The sequence below is a fragment of the Uranotaenia lowii genome, chromosome 2 (genome assembly GCF_029784155.1).
Source record: "Uranotaenia lowii strain MFRU-FL chromosome 2, ASM2978415v1, whole genome shotgun sequence".
Classification (NCBI taxonomy): Eukaryota; Metazoa; Arthropoda; class Insecta; order Diptera; family Culicidae; genus Uranotaenia; species Uranotaenia lowii.
Window position 1 is genome coordinate 195,395,530 of NC_073692.1, and position 22,321 is coordinate 195,417,850.

General features: G+C 35.2%; 1 protein-coding gene across 4 annotated transcripts in view; it reads left to right on the top strand.

The window, feature by feature from the left end:
* The window catches only part of LOC129746622 (probable serine/threonine-protein kinase DDB_G0268078), a 59,754-nt gene that overhangs the window by 23,209 nt on the left and 14,224 nt on the right, over positions 1 to 22,321 (top strand). Inside the window, exons 2-6 of one of the 4 annotated variants that reach the window (XM_055740391.1) lie at positions 3,575 to 3,736; positions 3,973 to 4,407; positions 11,217 to 11,551; positions 12,375 to 12,546; positions 20,843 to 22,071. In XM_055740391.1, coding sequence (XP_055596366.1) covers positions 4,252 to 4,407; positions 11,217 to 11,551; positions 12,375 to 12,546; positions 20,843 to 22,071 — 1,892 coding nt within the window. In that variant the 5' untranslated portion in view covers positions 3,575 to 3,736; positions 3,973 to 4,251. Of the gene's footprint in view, positions 1 to 3,377; positions 3,488 to 3,574; positions 4,408 to 11,216; positions 11,552 to 12,374; positions 12,547 to 20,842; positions 22,072 to 22,321 lie in introns of those variants that run through there. The other 3 variants (XM_055740390.1, XM_055740392.1, XM_055740393.1) reach the window with 3 other exon arrangements.

Here is a 22,321-nt window from a genome sequence, read left to right on the forward strand (position 1 = left end):
TTATTACGACATTTTTCGATCAGCCGTTTAATCTTAAATAACTTCTCGTTTTGAAGATAGCGTCCAATGTGTCAACATTCAGACGATTACGAACTTTGGTTTTATTGATATTTACTCACGAGAAAATGCGCTCAACCACTGCTGACAAGTTAGGGATTATAATCAGATATTTAATTATTTGTAGCAAATTTGGAAATCTTATTGTTCCATCGTGTACTTCCCAGTAAGAAACTCCTATCGTCAGAATAATACTGGCTAACTTTTGACTTATTTTCTATAAAGTTTTCAATAAACTTGATGTAAGTCAAAAAATTCAAAAATCTGTACAAATCTGTACCAAATTTTGAAAATCTGTCATCTGTACGTACAGATTCTGTACCAAAAATGAGCTCAAAAATCTGTACCTGTCTAGATAAATCTGCTGCTGACGGCAGGTACAACTAATTGAACGACTTGCTGGCAGAGAGCAACAATAGCAATAAAAAACTGAAAACGAGCTTGCTGGCAGGAGCAACAACAATAATAAATGCGTTTCTTTTTCGTCTTCGGTCGTCTTCGGTTTGCTGGCAGGAGTAACAATAATAATAAATGCGTTTCGTTTTTCGTTTTCAGTTCGGTCGACGACTCGTTCGAATGCGATTGGTGAATGCTGACTATGAAATTTTTTTAGCTTCAAACGACTGGGGGTTGAATGACTGGCAAACGAAGTGACTGGTCGTTAAGGAACAGTCAATTGAGTTTGACGGACCAAGAGGCTTCACAGTCACAGCTTCACGCCTCATGACGATGACTTTTGCCAAGCCTGATTAAATGTATTTGATTTTATATCAAATCAAACTAATCAATCAGTTTAAGTAATTGCCCAGGAAATTTAACATAGAATTAAGTTTTAACTGGAGATTTGAAGCAAAATGAGGCCCTCGGTGCCACAAGGATTATGTAAATATATAAAAGCTTATTTCGAGAAAACACGATTTTAAGTTGTTGTGTTTTATCATAATTTCCATATATTTTTCGAAAATTTGCATTTTTCTTTCGAACGAAATAGTATGTAAATAAAATTCTAAAAATCTTTAAAAAATCAAGAAATATAGTTTGAAATATGAAGAATCGTTTGGCATTACATCATAATCGAACATTTTTACACTTATAATGCCCCCTACCCCTTTGGCTCTGAAGAGCTCATATAAATTTGAATGCATTTTTAGTTAAGTCTTACAACAACATAAAGCCAAAAGCTATTGGTATACAAAGATCAAGATTATAATTTTTTAAAGATTTTCTTAAAATTTGCCCAGGGGGGCGATGATCTCAAAAATGTTGAAAAAGGGGGTGGTGAGTGGAAAAAGTTTGAAAACCACTGTTCTAGAGCAAGTGATATAGCAAGTGAAGTGACCTCAACCTGTGGAGTTTTTGTGAAAAGGTTCAAACAACTTGGCTTATTTGGCACTAGAGATGTACCGAATATTCGGTCGGCCGAATACCGCCCAAAACCCGCTAGGCCGAATATTTGGCTCACTGAATCGTTGAGCTAAGTATTCGGCTGAATAGGCGAATAGGTCGAATATTTATTTTTTTAATATATACACTCACAGACTTATCAAATTGCTACTTCAAATAAAAAACTCTTATTTCTCTTGGAAAATTTAAAGATTTTATGTTCAAAAAAGATTTTTAAACTATTTCAAAAAGAACATAAATTTTATTTTATATCTAGATACGATTTTAATACTGCTGCTGTGGTTCATTGAAAACATTAAATTTCAAGTTATTTTCTTTAACTTTCCTCATGTATGGTCAAGTGTGGTTTAAAGAATGGTATGCTTAAAGTTAAAGATTATCGTTTATTTTAACAACTATTTTGAAGATGTCTTGCTTCTATTCAACTTTCATCTAATTTTTATATCAAATAAGCAATTTTAAATTGCTTGGCACCTGTTTCGACGTGTTTTGTCCAGATTTCACAGCAATCCATTCTTTTTGGTGATAATGGTCCTAGGAGCGACAAGTTATCTGATGTCTTTTCAGTAATTGGTGACCTTTTTTTAAATCAGAGGAACCCCTTCTTGAAAAAGATCTTGTGATACATCATCTGGTTGAAAGAAATCAACTCAAACACATGAGGAGCATTAAGATGGAAGAAATAGAAGAAAATTGAAATAATTGCTTTTGTGTTTTTATACCACTATTCGGTACATTTCCATTTGGCAACTCAATTGCACCCTTCTCATGCCTATCTGAAACAGCTTTATGGGTCGTGTGAGCTCTCTGCACCTTAAGAGTTATTTTAATCTTTCAAAATAGTATTGTATCTTCAAAATCAACATTTGTAATGAGAATTGAATCCTGATTTTGCTAGTTTGATTATTAGTTGTACCATGTGTATCAACCAATGCAAGATATGTGTCACCCCATGCTATGCTAAATATACTAAAAATCGAATTTCAGGGACTTAGGCGGTTTTTCGAAAAACGGCACGCGGAAAAACTAGGCTAATAGAGGAAAGTGAAAGAAAATAACTTGAAATTTAAAGTTTCCATTGAATCACAGCGGTGGTGTTTGAAATCTATCTATGGATTAAACAAAATTTATGTTTATTTTGAGTTTTTTCCAATCGTTTTTAACACAAAATCAAAAAAAATTCAAAGAGAAATTAAAGTATTTTATTTGATTGAGCAAAAAAAAATGAATAAACCAGGGCAAAATCTGGGAAGATTTGACTTATCTCGAATTATTTATTGGACTAATGGGCAATCCAGGATTTATCAAGAATATATATATCCAGTGAAAGATACACGGATACATCTACAATTGACAATAATGTTGTTGTTTAAATTTAAAACATAAATATTCGTCCTATTTGGCCGAATACTTAGCTCAACTATTCGATGAGTATTCGGCATCGAATATTCGGCCGGCCGAACGTTCGGTACATTTCTAAATTTTTTAATTTGCCAAATAGGATTCCAAACCCGTCAAAATGATGGATTCCGTAAACCTAGTGTTAAAAAGGTCAAAATCAACCAGCTCATCTAGCCCTCATTATTGTTGTATTATAGTGGTCCGAATCAAAACATTTGCGTAACCGCGGATCGATTTTCACCACGCAACACAAAGTATGTTTCAGTCAGTTCCCAGAAGCGATCGATTACTTGCTTCCATCAGCCCTCAGCCAAAGGTGGGTGATGGAAAGGTGAAAGCTAAAACCATTATTTATGCGTTCCGACTAATATTTGTACTAGTTTATGTAATAATCGAGAACACTTGGCTTGGGGTGTGGGATGGCTGGCTGGCTGGCTGAGTTGTGACGATGAATTACCTACCACGTGTTTGAAACCTTCACAGGTCGCGCGAAACGGAACAACCCATTCCATCTCAGGCGTCGTCGCCGTCTACCCTATCCGGTCCAAATCGTCATCATCGTCTAGCCTAGCCTTCCAACCAAAGTTCGGGGACAAACAAGTCCAAGCGAGAATTGAATTCGTTAGTTAGTCGTAACAAACCACAACAAACCACAGAATGTTTTATGACCCACCTTTAATATTCTACTTTTTGTTTGTTTTCTTTGTTTCAGCTGCCCCGGACGGTGGGTTGGACAAATTTCCCGACGGGGCCAGGCGGGAATCCTTCCCCGCGTCATTGCACAACAACGCAGTCTTCGCGGCAGGTGTAGCTGGCTGATGAATATTTATAAGTCAAGTCGAAAGACCCTCGCGGAAAAGGATAACCGACCGAGGTATTGCATATTGAACTTTCGGTTGAGCTTCAACGGCTGCTGGCTGGCTGACAGTGGAAGGACATATTCGAGAATGCGATTTCCGTGCTCGTAGTCACGAAGTTGGGACTTCCTGCCAGCCGGAGACACTCGAGCGGTTGGAAAGGAAAATTTTATTATCCGCTGACACGAAGAATAGTCGGCAATCGTTGAAAAATACACACAAAAACAAAAACTAGTTCACATAAACTTTTCAGTAGGTATGCAAAAGTGCTCTTGGGATAACTTTTTGAGTGAGTGTTGTCGCAAAATAGTAAGGAAATGTGTTTCCTTCAGCTGTAAAATGTAGAACAACCTCTAATGGATCTAAAGAAAGGGCAAAACTAGGGGCTCGAGATTGATGAAAACCGGAAGTTACCTTGTGCAGTGTAAAATAGTGCAATCGTAGTTAAGGGGGGTTGCATGTTGCAACATCACTGCTGTTCGGTGAAACAACAGAATCGGCAACAGACGACGACGACGACGACGGAACCATCATGAATCGATACCTGACGCTGAGCCAGTTGGGCGATGGCACTTATGGTACGGTTGTCCTTGGTCAACGCAAAGACACCGGCGAGAAGGTCGCCATCAAGCGGATGAAGCGGAAGTATTACTCCTGGGAGGAAGCAATGAATCTCCGGGAGGTTAAGGTAACTCGAGTGTCTTGCTGGAGTATTTTTTCTTCTTCTGTAGATATTCAGCAGTGGTTTCATTTGAAATCTTGCTTCAAGGTATAAACCAATCAATTTCGCACAACCATGGCAGCTGAATCCTTCTAAATTGGTTAGCACATTCTCTTCTCCGTTTGACTCTTCCGGCCAGGGCCAGGGGATATAATAATAATTGTCTGTGGCTGTTCCGGAATCAAATTGAAAACATTGTACAACTAAATGAAATTTAAGCTACATTTACCCTTCTGTTCATATTCTCACATTTTGTGCACGAATTCAAAACTCGTTCCTCAATGAAATTTAGAAAGATTTTCATCAAATTGTATACAAAAGCAAGTTTATCGTGCGAGATGAGCTGAAAGATTTTTCATGTTTTAAAAAAGCGAAGTTTTTTTTAACGAACACACAAACACATATTGGATCTCAATGATCTTTCCTCGAAGAGAATCCAAATTTATAAGTCGTACATTTTTCGAGGATATTATCTAATAAATGCCACCAACCCACAGAAGTTCCATAAAGAATCAGTGAAAATATAACATAACTGGACAAATTCATAAGCAATCTTAATCATCTGAGAACACAATCAAGTTTTTATATTTAGTGACAGTTTATTGCCGTGTAAAACTTTTTTCCAAGAGGATATGATAATGGGTATTTCTTCAATGTAATCTATACTGGTTTTTTCATAATACAACATTTTGCAAGTAATTTCTTTTGAACTCGATGCACATGCTGATTTTTATATAAATAGACGATTTAATGTTATTTATTTACATGGTAAAAAAATAAAAGTAATATATTGTATTGAATATTTCGACCTATTTAAAAAATGGGATTATTTCTCAGAAACTATTGTGCCTAACTACAACAAAATCGAGCGAATTTTTAAGAAGTTTTCCTAACTCATAGTTTTTTTTACATAATGAGTGAATATGTATGTATGTATGTTTGACCCACTGATAGGTCTTTCGACCCGAGTCAGTACGGGAAGTCTGGAATGCACATCCAAATATTGTTCATGCTTATTTAACTCATCAACAATAATTCCAGTACAACCAAGGGGTCCGTTACCACTGGCTTGGGACAGGTTTTACTCATCTCACTCCCTTCCAACTGTTCAAAACAAATAAAGAATCTTGAGAAGGAGCCTAAGTAGCCTACTCAGGATTCCTAGTTTGCCGAGATACTCCGGCTGGCTTGAACCCACAATCCATTGTATATCAGTTTTTCACTCGTTCGACGCCCTGTCCTGCCCCCTCTAATCCCCAATAATAGAGTTAAGCTATTTATAGTAAAAAATTAAATCACGTTTAACATCTTACCTTATTAATGACCCTTGAAATTTATATATGCGGCATAAAATAATTTAAACAAAATTCTTAGCTTTGGGTGCGCAAAGGGCACCAAGCGGCAAACTTCATCGCATCAAAGCAACCGATTAGCAAGCATAATAACACAAAATGGATTGAAGATTAACGATCCGACCTAATAATGTTTTCAGGATTCCCTTAACTGATTCATTTTTTTTAAGTTTAAATTTTATGAAAAAAGAACAAAAAGATTTTCCCAAACATTTCGCGAATAGTTTGTTATTGATTACCATATTTTTCAATCGATTCACAAGCTCAGGGAAACAAACGAACCGCTTCGATCGACCTCTCGCGAGCTTCAAATGCCTTTCAAATTAGCTGTTTCGGGATATCCACATCAATTTTTTCTTCAAAACGGCCATCTCAGCTATCTGTTTACATGACTCTTCATTTCGGAAAATTATTTTCGAAGATTAACAAAAAAAAGTAAACAAAAAAAACTGATAAAACAGTGCGAAGCGAAAACTCGAATGATAGGTAATCAAATTTCTGCAAAACCAGTACGAGTGAATACATGATTTAATGGTCCCCCATGTACTTAATTTAGAAATGATTTACTTCTAATGTTTAACGTTTGAAAGATTTGACATAACAAAATGATTAAGATTATGATCAATCAAGATTAAGCTCAAGCATTTTTTCAAGTGAATTAAATGAAATTTTGTACACAAGAGATTATTGGCTTAGTAAAATGTTTCATTGGAAGAAACATTTAAATCGGGATGTTCCTACACAGATTTTTTTTTTGCTGGTAATCAGCAAAATTTTGCTAGTTTTTGTTCCGCTGACTTTCCAGCAAAATTTCTAGCAATTTATATTGCTGGAAAAAACAGCAAACGTTAATGCTGGAGAATCAGCGATCCAGATGGCTGGAAATCAGCTATCTCTTTCAACATAACCGGCTGTATTTGGGATCAATTTTAGAATTTAATTTAAAATTAAATCTTGAATACTGGCTGTGCATATAATAAGCAATAAAAACTATTATTTTCTCCCATTTTTTAACAAGGAATTTATTTATGTCCAGAAACACGATTTTTTTAACATTCCAACACCGGCACTGGGGTGGCAGCTTTGTGCCAAAGTGTTGATCATCCGCCACATGCCTGGTTGCTAGAATATATAGGAAAAAAAAAAATAATTATATTAATCTAACCAAAATTTGTAAAACCGAGTCTCACCAGCTCTGGATCGTCAACAGTGGAGGTCTTTTACCACGGTCCTATCGGCGGAGGATTTGCGCGGGAACATTAAGTAAATAGATAAGAGTCTCACCTTGCTTCAGCGTGCGAAAACTAACAGATTCCAATTTGACAACTCGATTGCTGATTTTCCGGCAAACTACACAGAAAAAATAATGATGATTACGTGTACTTTAAAATTGTTGCCTTTAAAAAATCATTTAATATTACCGCAAATGTCCTTTAACAAAAAGGAGCTTCGCATCTACCGTAGTTTTACAGGTTGAAAAAAATTACTTGTCACGTAATTTAAATCACGTAATTTTTTTCAACCTGTAAAACTACGGTAAATGTCTTGTTCCTTTTTGTTACAGGACATTTACTGTAATTTTAAATGATTTTCCATTTTATTTTAAACCAAACAACTGAAAATTACTTGAATTTAATTTAGGTATCAAAATAGAAACGTCAGAGCGAAGCGTGCGAATGGTTTTTTTTTGTTTGGGTCCTGTCTTTCGATTTGTGATCGAAAAAATATCCAGTGATCGACGTTATGGCGGCCAAAGAGATGTTTAAACGTGTGGAAAAAAATGCGCGCATTTCTGGGACAACTATTTTGTCACTACATCAAATGTATTGATTGAAATCAACTTGTAGGAAGTTCTGCCAGCTGTCGCCCGGTGGTAATGACGGCTCCTCTTCGTTTCTGACCCCAGGAGCGCCAGCAACAAATACGATTATAGGTTGTGGAATAATGATCAAATTTAGGTAGTAATAAAATTTTAAGTTTCCATTTTTTTTTGTTAAATAAAATAGTTAAACGATACAGGTGTTGCATTCACTTTCAACGAAAAAAATTATATTAGTTTTGAAAAACAAAAATTCAAAAATCGAGCAAAATCAATTTAATGATCTAAAATTCTACAGTACTGTAATTTTAAAGCAGCCTGTGAAATAATTTGTCCACGTAAATATGTATGACATGTGATTTTTCTGCGACCTGTAAAATTACGGTAAATGTCCTGCTCCTTTTTGTTACAGGATATTTGCTGTAATTTTACAGAAAATAATTTTTTCTGTGTAGATCAATTGCTGGTAATTTCAGCTATTTGAAACCCGATTGCTGATTTTTCAGTTAAATGATAAGAACATGACCGAATGTTGAAAAATCCTTAGGTTCGACAAGTTTCCAATGCAAGTTTACTTACAGGTATTCCGGAACTCGTGTATATACCCACCAACACGAGGGGAAGTTTGAAAAAAAAAAATGGCAAAAAAGATGTGAGATACAATACAATATACTAAAGAAGTGAGATTTTTAAGAAACCAAGTATGTTCTATGAAAATAATAATAAAAATCTAAAATTTGAATTTAGTGAATCAGTCCATTGGTAAACAAGATACAGCAATGGAAAGCCAAAATTGGGTATCCCTTTTGAAGTAAGATTTTTTTCTACCGGAAGTTCCGGTATAGCGGCCAAAACTTCCTTTGGGCTACCAGAAATTTATACATCCATGGATAAATTTATTCTTGACAATTTCAAATATTTTAAAATCAGCGCAATATTTGGAACCTGTCATAAGTGATAAGCATTCTAAAAAGAGCTATTTTTCGGAACTTTTTTCATTCGGAATCAGCTGGTGGTGATCTCGTAAAATATTTCGACTTATTTTTGTGATACTGAGAAACAAGAATAAATTATCTATAGCTATACAATGAATTAAAATTCATCGAAATCGGTCAATATTTGCAGCCAGGGTAACGTACGCAAACTCTTGGGTCATAGAGACCCGAACAGCCTAATAACGGATTTTTTGAGGGAGCACTTCCCCAGAGAGGTTTTTAAAATCAAATTTTTGCGATTTTTTTTCGAAGAGTTATGATGATTTGAATGTGCGCTTCGGGTCATATTGACTCGAACGACTTTGGAAGGTTAACTAAGTCTGAAGTTAAAATATCTGAAAACTGTTTTCTATGTTTGAAAGCCTATAAATTCAGTTTCAAATAGGCTAACTTTGGTTTGCAGTAAGAGATTTTTTGAAATTACTTAAAATGTAGTTTTAAAGTTTTAAAATATTTGTTTTTCCTAAAACTCACAAAACACCTTTCTTGATAAAATTGTAGCATTTAGAAGCAAATGGGTTGTTTTATATGAAAGGTTTATTTTTTTCCTTTAAATATGTATAATTTTTGAGTTATTTTTATGACCATTCTATGATAATTATTGGATTAAAAAAAAATAGAACATTTTCTATGAGAAAGCCGGTATAGATCAAATGGCTAAAAACCCTGTCAAATGGTAAAGTTTGAATAAAAAAAGAACATAGGAACAGTGGGAGGACCTAGGGAATTGCATGAAGGTAAAATTTTATTTGTTTTTGAGGCAACAAAATATTGAGAAATGTTGAGAAAAGTCTTGTTACTGAATGTATGCGGCAACATTGTTAATCTTTTGAGTATATTTGTTTTTGAAAGAAAAAGTTGAAAAATACAATTGAGTCCAAACAAAAATTAATGTTATTGATGTTTTGAGCCTTCTGTGCTAAATGGCATCAAAACAAAAATTTTGAAGATGTTGAGATCATGGTTTTTAGAGACACGAGGTTCTCCGACTTTCACAGTAAGTAGGCTAGGAGTGAGCGGGGCTCTCAAAGAGTTTGTTTATCATTTGTTCTGCTTTTCTGTGGTTTGTTGGTAATAAACTTCATGAGTTCCGCATAGTTGCACAGCCTAAATAGCCAAAATGGCTGAATCGGGAATTCGATATTCGGTAACACCTTCTGTATATATACACACCTTGGTTGAGATATGTTAAATAAAACCATAGTGATCAAAGTTACCCCGAAACATGAAATCTGGTTTTGTAAGAGCAAGTTCACTGGTGTTAGGAAAAAGTGGTAGAATTTTTGTCACTATTTGCACATTTTGAAAATTTTGCCATGCAAAAACATTTTCAAGATCTGTGGCCTTCAAGTTTTTCTGCATGCTGTGATGCAAAAATAGCTATATTTCTATCACATACGGCTGAAATAGAAACAGTGCTGTAGAAAATACAACGCCCAAAGATCTTGAAAACAGTTTTGCATTGTAAAATTTCCAAAATGTCAAAATTTCTACCTCTTTTTCCCAACACCAGTGAGCTTGCTCTAACAAACATTGAGTTATAGCCACTAATGTCGTTTGAATATTCTGCTATCAATGATCATGCTTTATACTGCTTATCTCAGTAAGTATTTAAAAATAAAAAAGGAACCCTTTCCAAATTATTCGAAATGAATGAAAAAGGAGATTAATGTTCCCCCAGTTTACGGTATGCGATAAAAATGCTTCTTAAAATTTCTACCCGCTAATTTTCATCTATTCTTCTTCTTTCCATCTATAAGTTTCAAATTTTTGAATGTTCTTACTATGAGAACATAACATTCATTCACCGATAAAGCCGTTAAAATTAATTTCAAAATAACAAGTTTTGTTTTTAATGGATATTTATTTTATTTCCTTACAAAATTGACATTTCAGATCGTGATAATTTTGTTTTCGAATGACCATGGAATTTTTCAATCAATCCTTTTATTGAAATTAAGAAAGCAATATAAATATGACGAATAACATAAAATAATTATAGTTCTCCAAAATCAGGGTTAATTTTTGACCTAATTTGAAATTTATTTTAGAGTTAGTATTTATGATTTTTTTTTCAAAAAATCTGTTGTTATATTTTATGTATCTTATTTCTGAGCACTGATTCTTATAGCCGTAGATTCAAATTTGGGTTTTGATTCGTACTCGAAATTTTTCATTCTTATTCGTTCCCTGGTGTTTTGGAAATATTGATTTGAAATTTAAAAACTAGACTGATAAAGATTTATTTTGAATCAAACCTCTATCTCAGAAGAAGGAAAATGCAATAATATGAAACATTGATTCTGGTTAGTTATGAATCGAATGACTTTAATTTATATTTTTTCAAGTTTGTGTGCTGCTCATTATTTGAAAATTTTAGGAATCAATTTCCTTACTTATCGTGCATTTTTGGTATTGTTGTTGTTGACCCATGGACGGGTCCTTCGCACGGGCCTGCCTGTAGAATTGTACATATATGTAAATTTAGTGAGATGATGGTTGGTTTTAATAAGTAATATTTCATAATCTTCATCATGCTTAGTTTTGTAATTAAAGTTGAGACCTTTCATTAGTCAGCACTAATTAACTTTTTCTGCAACTACTTCACAGTCCCTGAAGAAACTATCGCACGCCAACGTTGTCAAACTGAAGGAGGTCATCCGCGAGAACGACGTGCTGTACTTCGTGTTCGAGTACATGCAGGAAAATCTGTACCAGCTGATCAAGGACCGGGAAACGCACTTCCCGGAGGCCACCATAAGACTGATACTGCAGCAAATCCTGACCGGGCTGGCGTTCATGCATCGGCACGGGTTCTTCCATCGGGATTTGAAGCCGGAAAATGTGCTCTGTTGCGGACCGGAACTGGTCAAAATTGCCGACTTCGGACTGGCCCGGGAAATTCGCTCTCGGCCCCCCTATACTGATTATGTTTCGACCCGATGGTAAGTGGGCGTTTGTGTGTGTGTTATGTTGGTTTTTTGCCTTTCCAGTCACAAAATACTGAACGAAGCGTGTTGTCGTCGTCGGGTTATTATGAATGGAGTAGGTACCTCTAATTGTGAGGATGTAGATATTTTTAGTTCAGCTTTATGTTTTAGGACTTTTGGGTGTGCTTAATTCACACCGCACTACGGATTGCGTGCCAAGTTGTTTTTAGAATATTTGTGGATTAGGAAAAAAGGGACAAAAGACGAAAGTATACAATCTGGTGTTTTTTCAAGACTGTCTAGATAGCTGTGTTTTTAGCTAGAAAGAAAATTAAATCTTTGGATTTTCAACATCTTACGACTGTTTCCTTTGGGTGGTCTAATTTTATTAATTCAAAAGCGCTCAGTTTGATCATCATGAACACAGTTGTTAGTATGATATACTTTAGTTCTATATTTTGGAAAGCCATAAGTTACATTTCCTTGTTTTTTCATCCGGGTTTTACACTAAACTGCCTGCATTTCCGTTGAGCACGCAGTTAAATTGCCGGTATCATAATTTTTCTAACAAACAAAGCTTCACGAGCAAACAAGTCATTATCTGCACGAATCCAATTTCCAATCATTTCTGGAAAAGTTGGTAGGTGAAAGTTTTTACATGAGAAAAATACTAGCAGTTCATGCATGGGCATACCAACTCGAACTTTGACGCTTCCCGACTAAAATCTGTTATGACTCGGCTCACATGGTATCCGTTGTTCGTGTCCTTAGAGAGTTGAGAATCTAATTTGCTTTATCACGTGAATTTTCAATACGTCCCTTCCAACTATTTTCACAGGTACCGTGCGCCAGAAGTTCTACTACACAGCACCCGGTATGGCAGTGCAATCGATCTGTGGGCCGTCGGGTGCATTATGGCGGAGCTCTACACCTTCCGGCCGCTGTTCCCCGGTTCCAGCGAGGTGGACCAGCTGTTCAAAATCTGTTCGGTGCTAGGGACACCGGAAAAGGTAATTGTTATTAACTACATATATTGCATTTTTATTAAATGCAAATTTTTAAAACATAAATAAACACGAAAAAGTAGGGTAAGATTTTCTAATATTAGAAGTGTTCCTTATTTTGTCAAACCGCGATTTCGACCAATTTTGTCGTTATCTTCTACTTTTATAACAACAACATTTTCTTAAGGGACCGAAACATATGAACTATAATTAAACACAGTTCTAGTTCTTTATCTCGGAGGGGGAAAATTGGGTCCGGCGGACAAAACTTTTGACCCGATTCTCATGCCTGCTTAAGACAGTAAGAAAATTGCCTCAGTTGAGGATGTAGCTAAAAATGTTTATCCCCTCGGAGCACTGTCCATCGTTCCAAGGTAAGATTGGGTCTAAAGACATAAAAGAAGCAGAGGAAGCCGAAGCCGAGTCGAAAACAAGCTGCTTCCGTCAAACCAAGAGTTCGTAAATTATTATTGATCTGCTGTGTTGATCTACGAAAACTATATTGCAAGTTTGATTACATAACCTTTCCGGGGACCAGTATTGCACTGTTCGGGATGGCTGAAGTATTGACGAGATTTTACCGAAAAATTCGGTTAAAAGGCAATGATTTGGCAAATCATATGAGGGCCTCAGAGCTAAAGGGGTATAAGTGACAAAATGGTCGATTTTGAGTTAATGATGCCAAACAATTCTCCATATTTCAAACTTTATTTGGTGATTATATTTACATTTTTCCAATTTTATTTACATACTTTTACGTTCGAGAGAAAAATATAAACTTTCGAAAATGGCCAAACATAACAACTTTTTTAAGTTGTGTTTTCTCGAAATAAACTTTTATGCACTTATACACCTTTGGCTCCAAGGGCCTCATATGTGAATGTGGCATGCTTTCCAAGCCTTACGCGACTACTGACACAATTAATACAACTATTTATGTCCGAAAGTTCCTGAAACGACGGCCGCTCCCCATGATCCACAAGTATGATTAGGTACCCAGCTTCGTTTTGAACGGATTTGGCATCAGTTCACTACTCAATAGACACGATGGATCCAACGAAGTCCAGCCAGACCCTCCCCAAGTCCAGTCCTCAAGCAAAGCCGATTAAAACTGTTTGGGCCCTATAAAAATTATATTTGTTTCAACTTATCCCTTTGTCTTAGTTGGGCAAAAATTGCATGTTTTTGAAAAATTAAAAATATTAGTACAACTAACTAACTTTTATGATGACGTTAATTTGATGTCCCATCAACCTTAAGACTTAAGACTTTTGATGTAGGTACTAACGTTATGATTATTCGTGGACACTAAGTTTTAAGAAGCCATTGCAGTTGAAAAGTGGTGCACGATGCCCTAGTTGACGGTAGTCAATCGTAAATTGACGGGTGGTATTTGTCGAAAAGTTCGAAAATTTATCACAGCAGAATACAAATTATTGCGCAAAAAATTTACGCGATTCAATAGATTCCAGAAGGCCAAAAGCTTTAAATTTTGGTGGGATTTATTTTGATTACAGACGAGTGTTATATACCTGACAAAACTGTGAAGCTCAATTAAAAATGTCTTAACTGCCTTCTTAAGTGTTTGCAGCAACTCTATGATGCAACCTTGAAATATGAATGCATCCAGAATAAGTAACAACAAACAGGGGAGGGGGTCTATTGGGGTTTACCCCCTCCCCTCCATGGAGATTTTTTCCAAGTAAATTTTTAGTTCAAGAAATGAATCTACCGTAGTATTGGGGAATTACTTGATCCCAAAAGTTATTTCAAAATAAATGTTGACAACTATGTCAGGAAATTGGCTCTTTTGTCTTAAGAATTTAGTCTTAAATCTTTTTAAGCCTAATACATTTCTCTCTAAGACACTATATTGAAACTATGAGTTGTAAATTTTGAATTACAATTCCACCAAACTGTTGTTTTGAAATTCAAATTTTGACAGTCAAGAATCCTATCTGGTCTTTAGAATGGATTTTCTCTAAGAAGTGTAACTAAATTATTTCAGAATTTTAAACAAACTATTTTAACTTCAAAATTCATTAATCAAAACACTAACTGTACACATCAACAAGCTGGGAGCCACGTGACAGGCTTTTACGACTCACAATAGTCAACCGGATGAGCAAAAAACAAAAAAAAATCTTAAACTTAATATTCATTACTTTAGAGCGAATCACTTTGGTTATTAAAAAAAATAGTTTATGTCTTTACAAATTTTATGTTCAATTGAAATATTTTTCAAAAAACCTAATTAAGGTCCTAATTTTATTTTGGGATTCTAGTTCTTCCTAATACTCAACTTTACATTCAAAATGGGTTAGATAAATTAGATAAGGCAACAAAATTTACATTTTTCCGAGGTGCAAAAAACTTATGAGATTATTAAGAATAATTTTGGTGGCCTTAATCAAAATATTGAATAAGCTTTTTTCTATGAGCTTCCGTTTTTTTTAAATAGCTTTTGAGAATAGGTAAAAAAAATCAGATTTTTTTGATAAACTGTAATACATTACAAACATAAATAAAAGTTTATTTATTCAAAAATGATCAAATTTCCCGAAGAACGCATGTAATTTTGACATCTGTAAAAAAGTTATAAAGGTTTTCTTCTTGTTTACCTTTTCTCATACTGTAAAATATGAATTTTGTCAACTTTCTTAAATGAAATTTTAACCGAACTGAATTTTAGAAATATCTTATAGCTAAAGTTAAATCGTTTTGCCTCTTTAATCCAATTTGTCAAACGAACTTAAACCCATTTTTATATTTATTGTGTAATTTCAGAAAAAAAACTTGAAACGATAAAATGTAGAATTTTACTTTTGGATCACTGTATTTCTGATATTAGAATATCTAAGCCAATAATGTAATTTAAAGGATTATAAGTAAATTCTGAATCTGTTTTTGTTTTTCTTGTAGGTTTTTTTCATCAGTTATCAATGATTGATTTCACCTAAATTTGATTCTTTCTAAATTATAAACTCTATGTATATCAACTAAACAAGAGGTGGTAGACAAAATTCAACAAAAGCTTCGGGATCAGGACCTAAAATTCATCGAAATCAGTCATTTCAAAAAAGGCAAAAAAAATTCTGTTCCCTGGAGTTATCGATTGAATTTTATAATTCAGATTTTAATATAATTTTGAAATGGGTTTGGTCTCAAATATTTATAAACTTTTATTTTTCATCTCCACATTTGCTATTAATGTTTAAATAAAATTCACAAAGTTTTTTGGTACTTCTACTATTTGAATTTTTGAATTTTTTTAAATAAATATGTTTTTGTTCTTCAAATTTAAAATTTTGTGTTCAGAAAATATTATTTTCTCGAAATCTTTTGAATATAAATTGCTTATGATAGGGCAAACATGGTACGTTTCTCATATTTCAGCGCCAAAGATGCCAGCGGCTTTGGCGTAGTCGTTAGAATTCAATTCATCTACGCCAAGGTTCATACGTAGTTAGTACACTTTCTGTGGTCTAGTGGTTTTAGCATTTCTAAGATGCTAGCCATCATAACTTCGAAAGATTTACGCTTAGAGTAAGGAAAAAAGATCTCTTCAAAGATACACGAAGTTTCACTGAGATCCGTCCTATGTGTGTGTGTTCGTTTAAAAAATAGCACTTTTTTACTTACAAAAATTGGAATTCCTTTTTTTAATTGTGTCAGTTTTTTTATTGATCAATCAAAATTATCCTTTGATGATAAATTGAATACACAAATATGTAAAGTTATTATTGTGAACTTCGAAACTTTTACCACGGAATTTTTGGATAAACCTTTCCATTTTAAATGATGAGAAAAATATTGATCAAGGTGATAGAAAATTTACAATCATCTACATTAGGAGTGAGCAACCTTTTGAACCAATGGGCAAATTTAAATTTGAATTCTCGTCGGCGGGCCGGACTTAAAATAACTTTTTTTTTAAATAATTAAGAGAGCTTCACGTCAGTTTTAATAATTACAATTTTTTGGCGAAAACACATCTGAAAAGGGAAAGATTCACGCGTTTAAAATAAAAAATTCAACACGACTTTTTTAATACCCAATATTGAAAAGGTACATCACTAATTCTTTGTCATTTTTAAATTCTCTCAAATTTTTAATAGCACTTCTTGGCGAACATTCGTTCTTACAATATTCTTGATAAAACCGATGGTACTATTCATCAACACTTAATATAAAAATCTTCTGGAGCTTACCACAGAAATCACTGTCTTCTTGTCGTGATTTTTTCCACTGTTAAAAGTTGTCCTCAAAGCCTAGATTTTTTTCCTACAAACGCTAAAAATTCCGTTTTTTTTAATTTGAAGTTCTGTGTTGGATCGTTGCATTAAGATGTTAAGCAAGGTTTTCGAAATCACAGAAAAATGTTCAATTTAACATATTTTTAAGCAACTGTCTACATTCTTAATTCTAGAATTTGTATCCAGATTTTTACTGGCATCATTTCAAAATAAACAATGCAGCAGGCTTTCAAATCCGCGTCTCTTCAGTCCATCTTATTTACCGGAACTGGTATGATTTCAAAGCAAACAAAGCAGCTGCCTAATATAACAATGCTTCTTCAGTCCGTCTTATTTACCGGAATTGGAATCATTTTAAACAAAGCAGCAGCCTTTCTCATTTGCATTTCTTCAGTCCGTCTTATATGCCGGAACTGACAACATCTTTAAAAAGAACAAAGCAGCAGCCTTTCATATCTGCGCTTCTTCAGTCTGTCTTTTTTACCGGAATTGGCATCATTTTTAAACAAACAGAGCAGCAGCCTTTCATAACTGCGCTTCTTCAGTTTGTCTTGTTTACCGGAATTGGCATCATTTTAAAACAAACAATTCAGCAATCTTTTTAAGTGAATTATAAGTGAATAACTCAATTTATCGATGTTTGTTGTAAATTGTCTATAAAACTTCGGAAAATGTATCACAGATAATCTTCGAAGACTTTTTCGGTCGAATCACAGAATTTCTGATATCTATTGTTTTAGATGCCGGCTGATTCATATTGTTAAAAAATCTAAAATCGTTCACCCAGGCTTTATTATTAAACTTTCGTAATTTTCTTCAATATTCAGAAATGAAAAATATTACACTTGTTTTTTTTGGGAGTATTTAAATGCTAACAGGACAAGCCTTTTACCGAATTGGATAAAAACATTTATTTTAAAATGACTTCACTAACGAATTTCAAAATTCCTTTGATCATGTGTGGCTTCTGATTTTAGGCTGCTCTTCCGACTCACTTAATTGGATTTTGCTTTTCAAAGTGGGAGGAGTTGAATAATTAGGAAAAATTTATCCTGAATAAAAAAAATCCAATATTACATTATGCCAATAAACAATATTGCATTTATGCCTCGAACAGAACATAATAAATGCGTAAAATGCAAAAAAAAAACAATCTGAATGATTGTGGGGTGATCAAGTCATAAACATTTTCTTAACAATCCATTACAATGCATTGTAGGAAAAAGTTAAGGCATAAAAATTGGAAAAAAGCTTCGCGAGTCTCACAAAAGGGTCTGGAGGGCCTCGGGTTGCTCATCCCTGATCTACATTTTATAATTTCTCTGTTATTCATAATTTCTTGAGTTTATAATCATGGTAAACTACTGATTTGATCTGAAACTTGTTTTAGAACACATATTTAACTTTTTTTTTAAAATCTACTGTTATATTTTATAATTATTTTTATAATTATAATAGAATGCATATTGTGCACTGACTCTTATGTCCGAAGCTTTAAATTAGGGTTTTATTAGAAATTTCAATTCGTATTATTTTTTCTGAGGCTTTGGAAATATTGACTTAAAATTTGTAAACAAGCTTTAAATTTATTTTCCAGTCAATTTCTATTATTATTATTTTTATTTTTTATTAAAGACATTTTACCATTCTAATGGAATTAGTGTCTGTAGCCAATTTCTAGTTCAGAATAATAAACATCATTTATATAGAATTGTTTATTAATGACTTACCATAAAACCATCGATTTAAAACTTTGATTCTGATTTATTTTCAATCGAATCAGTAAAATTTATTATTACGAAAATAGTTTTTGAAATCGTTTTGTGGGTATTTTTTGGTATTGCTATTATTCTAGCAAAAATTATTTTTTCTACATTCCTTACACACCCCCACCCTCCATAAATGGACACGTTCTTCGCACGGGCCTGACTCAAGCTGAGGATGATTTTGTGTGTATGTAATGTTAAAATCATAGGCTGATCTTGATGTAAATATTACATACAGAAATCAACAATCTTCCTAATGAAAATATTAAAACTGTAAAGGGTGATACGGTCAAAATTTGGTCAAGGGATAACGCGTGTAAATCGGGGAAATCGTTTATTAAAAAAAATAAATTAGATTTCTTTTTCAAGTTAAATTAGTATAAAACTCAGGAAAAATATTCAGTTAGGCTTCCGCTTTTAAAATTTCCATATCTGAATTGCCGGTCCTTACGCTTAACCCCTGCCATCAGATTTTGTACAGCCACCTTGTCCACCTTCTTCGCCGCCGAAAGCCAGTTTGCCTTGAACTGCTGCTCGTCCTTAGCAGTTTTTTGGTCTTCTTTAGGTTCCGCTTGACAATAGCTCAGTATTTCTCAATTGGGCGTAGCTCTGGCGTGTTGGGAGGGTTCTTGTCCTTGGGAACCACCTGCACGTTGTTGGCGGCGTACCACTCCATGGCCTTTTTACCGTAATTCCAAGATGCCAAATTTGGCCAAAACAGTCCGGAACAATCGTGTTTCTTCAGGAAAGGCAGCAGACTTTATTCAAACATTCTTTTACGTAAATTTCTTGGTTGACAGTCCCGGAAGCTATGAAAATGCTTTTCAAGCCACAGGTACAGATGGCTTGTCAAACCAGATATTTCTTCGCGAACTTTGACAGTTTCATGTACTTGAAAAAATCTGCTACCTTTCCCCTTCCTTTTGCCGTATAAAACTCCTGTCCCGTAAGCTGCTTGTTATCGGCTTTGACGTAGGTTTCGTCGTCCATTACCACACAGTCAAACTTCGTCAGCATCGTCGTGTACAGCCTCCGAGATCGCCCTTTTCCGTCGTATTTTGTTTATCATCGCGATTTGGAGTCACTACATTCTTGTAATTGGAGAACGGTTGCTATGAACCGAGCGAATTTTTGGAATTATGTTCGTCAAGTTATGTCGTGAGACGGAATACTATGTAAATAAATGAAAAAAAAAATAAAAAAATAACCTTCTTGTAAGTCGAGAGTCCGGCTCGTTTTTTGGCTCGATGCACGGTTGTAGACGATACACCCAGCTTATTTGCGGCATCTCGGAGAGATAGGTTAGGGTTTCGCTTGAAACTACCGGCAACTCTCTTTGTCGTCTCAGCGGCTTTCGGTTTTCGAATTCCCCCCGATCCAGACTTCCTGGCTGTCGACAAACGTTCCCCAAACACTTTAATTACATTTGTAACGGTTGATTTGGCAACTTTTAGCGATTTTGCCAGTTTTGCGTGCGAGTAGCTCGGATTTGCGCGATGCGCGAGCAAAATTTTGATACGCTGCTCTTCTTTCTTGGACGGCATTTTGACAACTGAAGAGTGAATTCCAAAATCAAAATAGGAGCAACATTCTAACACACACACACACACACACACACCTTCAAAATGAGAGTGTTCAGGTTTTTTAAATACAAAATTGAAAGGAATACGTCAAGTTGATATTGACCAAATTTTTACCGTATCACCCTTTACTCGTTAATTTCATTATATTGATATGATTTATTTGATAGCAGATACTGTATTTTTTAAAGCTTAAACACATGACTACATGACTTTCGATCCTTCAGATTATTTTTATTTTCTCAGGAGTTCGAAACATATCGAAAATAAACAGTCCTTACAAAGTTCTTCGAAACTTTCTGAGAGTTGCAGCAGGAGGCTTTGATGGATGTTTATAGTATAAGTCAGGGGTTTCCACTTTTTTCAAATAAGTTTTCAGATTTGTTGAAATTCAAAATGCAACAAATTATTTAAGAGCTTTAAAAAGTGATTTATCACGTCAATGACAAATTATGCTTGAAAATTCAAAATTGAAGCAGTAATTCTATTCGTTTTATAATTGAATAGAGAAACCATAAAATTTTGATGGTATATTCGAATAACAATGAAATATCTAAGTTCTTTTTATCACATGGTATATCATACATGTTAGTTTTTAAGTTTTCAACAACGTGTAAAAAGACTTCTGAAACCTCAGTCAGACAGCTTCAAAGGATTATAACACTGAATTTATCATATAATTTTCTTTTTTCTTCCCAAGGACGACTGGCCCGATGGACACAAGCTAGCTTCGACGATCCAGTTCCGGTTCCCAGAGTGTCCAAAAATCCCGCTGGAATCGCTGGTAACCAGAGCGGGTCAACAGGCCCTCCAGCTACTGGAGGACTTTCTCCTGTGGGATCCGGAAAAGCGACCTACCGCCCAACAGTCCCTCAAGTATCCCTACTTCGGTGCGATGAAACAACGAACATCGGCCGGTGTGGTGGTGAATGGATTAAACGGACATCAGCTGCCACAAATTGGAGGCCATCCGGGTATCGGAGGAGTCAGTATTGCAAACGGCTTGAATAATAACGGGGTTCCGAGTGCGCGAATATCGATTGTGGACGTTGGACAGCTGGAAAATGGCGGGATCAATAACCGCTTTAGTGTAAATCCTGCAAACGGAAATAGTGTGTCCGTGTCGAACAATAGTGGTAGTATCTATAAATCGATCAGCAACAGTGATTTGAATGAAATCAACTCGATGCTAAGTTTATCGAGACTTTCCCAGAATGCACCGGGCGTGATTGAGAAGCGTGCCTCGTTAGATAATGGGAAATTAAGTGATAGTGCACGAAGCAATGGTAAATATCAGAGTGGAATAAACTACAGCGTTCTGAATGAAATGCTCCACAGCTACAATTTGGTAGGGTTGAATGGGGGAAATCAGGTGGGCAATCACCACCAAGGTCGACTGAATCGTAACAACAGTATCACGAAATCGATTGGTGATCAAAGTGATAGTGGGACGGTTAATGATAATGGCAGCTCGGTGATGAGCTACTCAATCATGAAACCGGCCGTAGTGAAAATTGAAGAAAAGCCCACGGAAATCGTGTACGGCAACGGGATGCGGAAGGAAAAAGTAAACGACATTTTTGTGACGCGGAATACGAGCAAATTGCTTCAACAGCAACGACCGGTCGATAGTGATGATTCTGGCTATCTGAACAGTGGCTTCTTTCTTCATAAACAGAACGGAAATGCCAAAGGTGATCAGGGAAATGGGGGTGGCAATTTGTTCAACGACAGCTTTCTCAACGACTCCAAGGTGTACAATGCTTTCTCCAAGCAGCCGGCCCTGGTGACGCGCAAGACGGATGAGGACATCAAAATGAGTAAGGCCAAAATTGCATCGCTCAATCGGGGCCTACAGAGTCATTTCAGTCGAAGCTGGGATCAGACGAAGGGGAGCAGCTTCGAGGATGATTTGGAGGACATTCTGGGGTAAGTTAACCGCAACGAAGAAGGTTAGGATATAATGATTAAACTATGTGGGGTAGTTTTCCAATGAAATTATTCATTGAATGGATGGCATTTGAAATAACTGCTTATGACGAGGATCATAGAAGTCGCCATTGAATAGTTACTGCAAGTCAACAAATTTGTTTTAACAAAGTCGATATTGTGATTTTACGACCCAGACACAAAAGAGAATAATAGAGAGCTGACCTTCTGTGCATATCATTTGAATGGC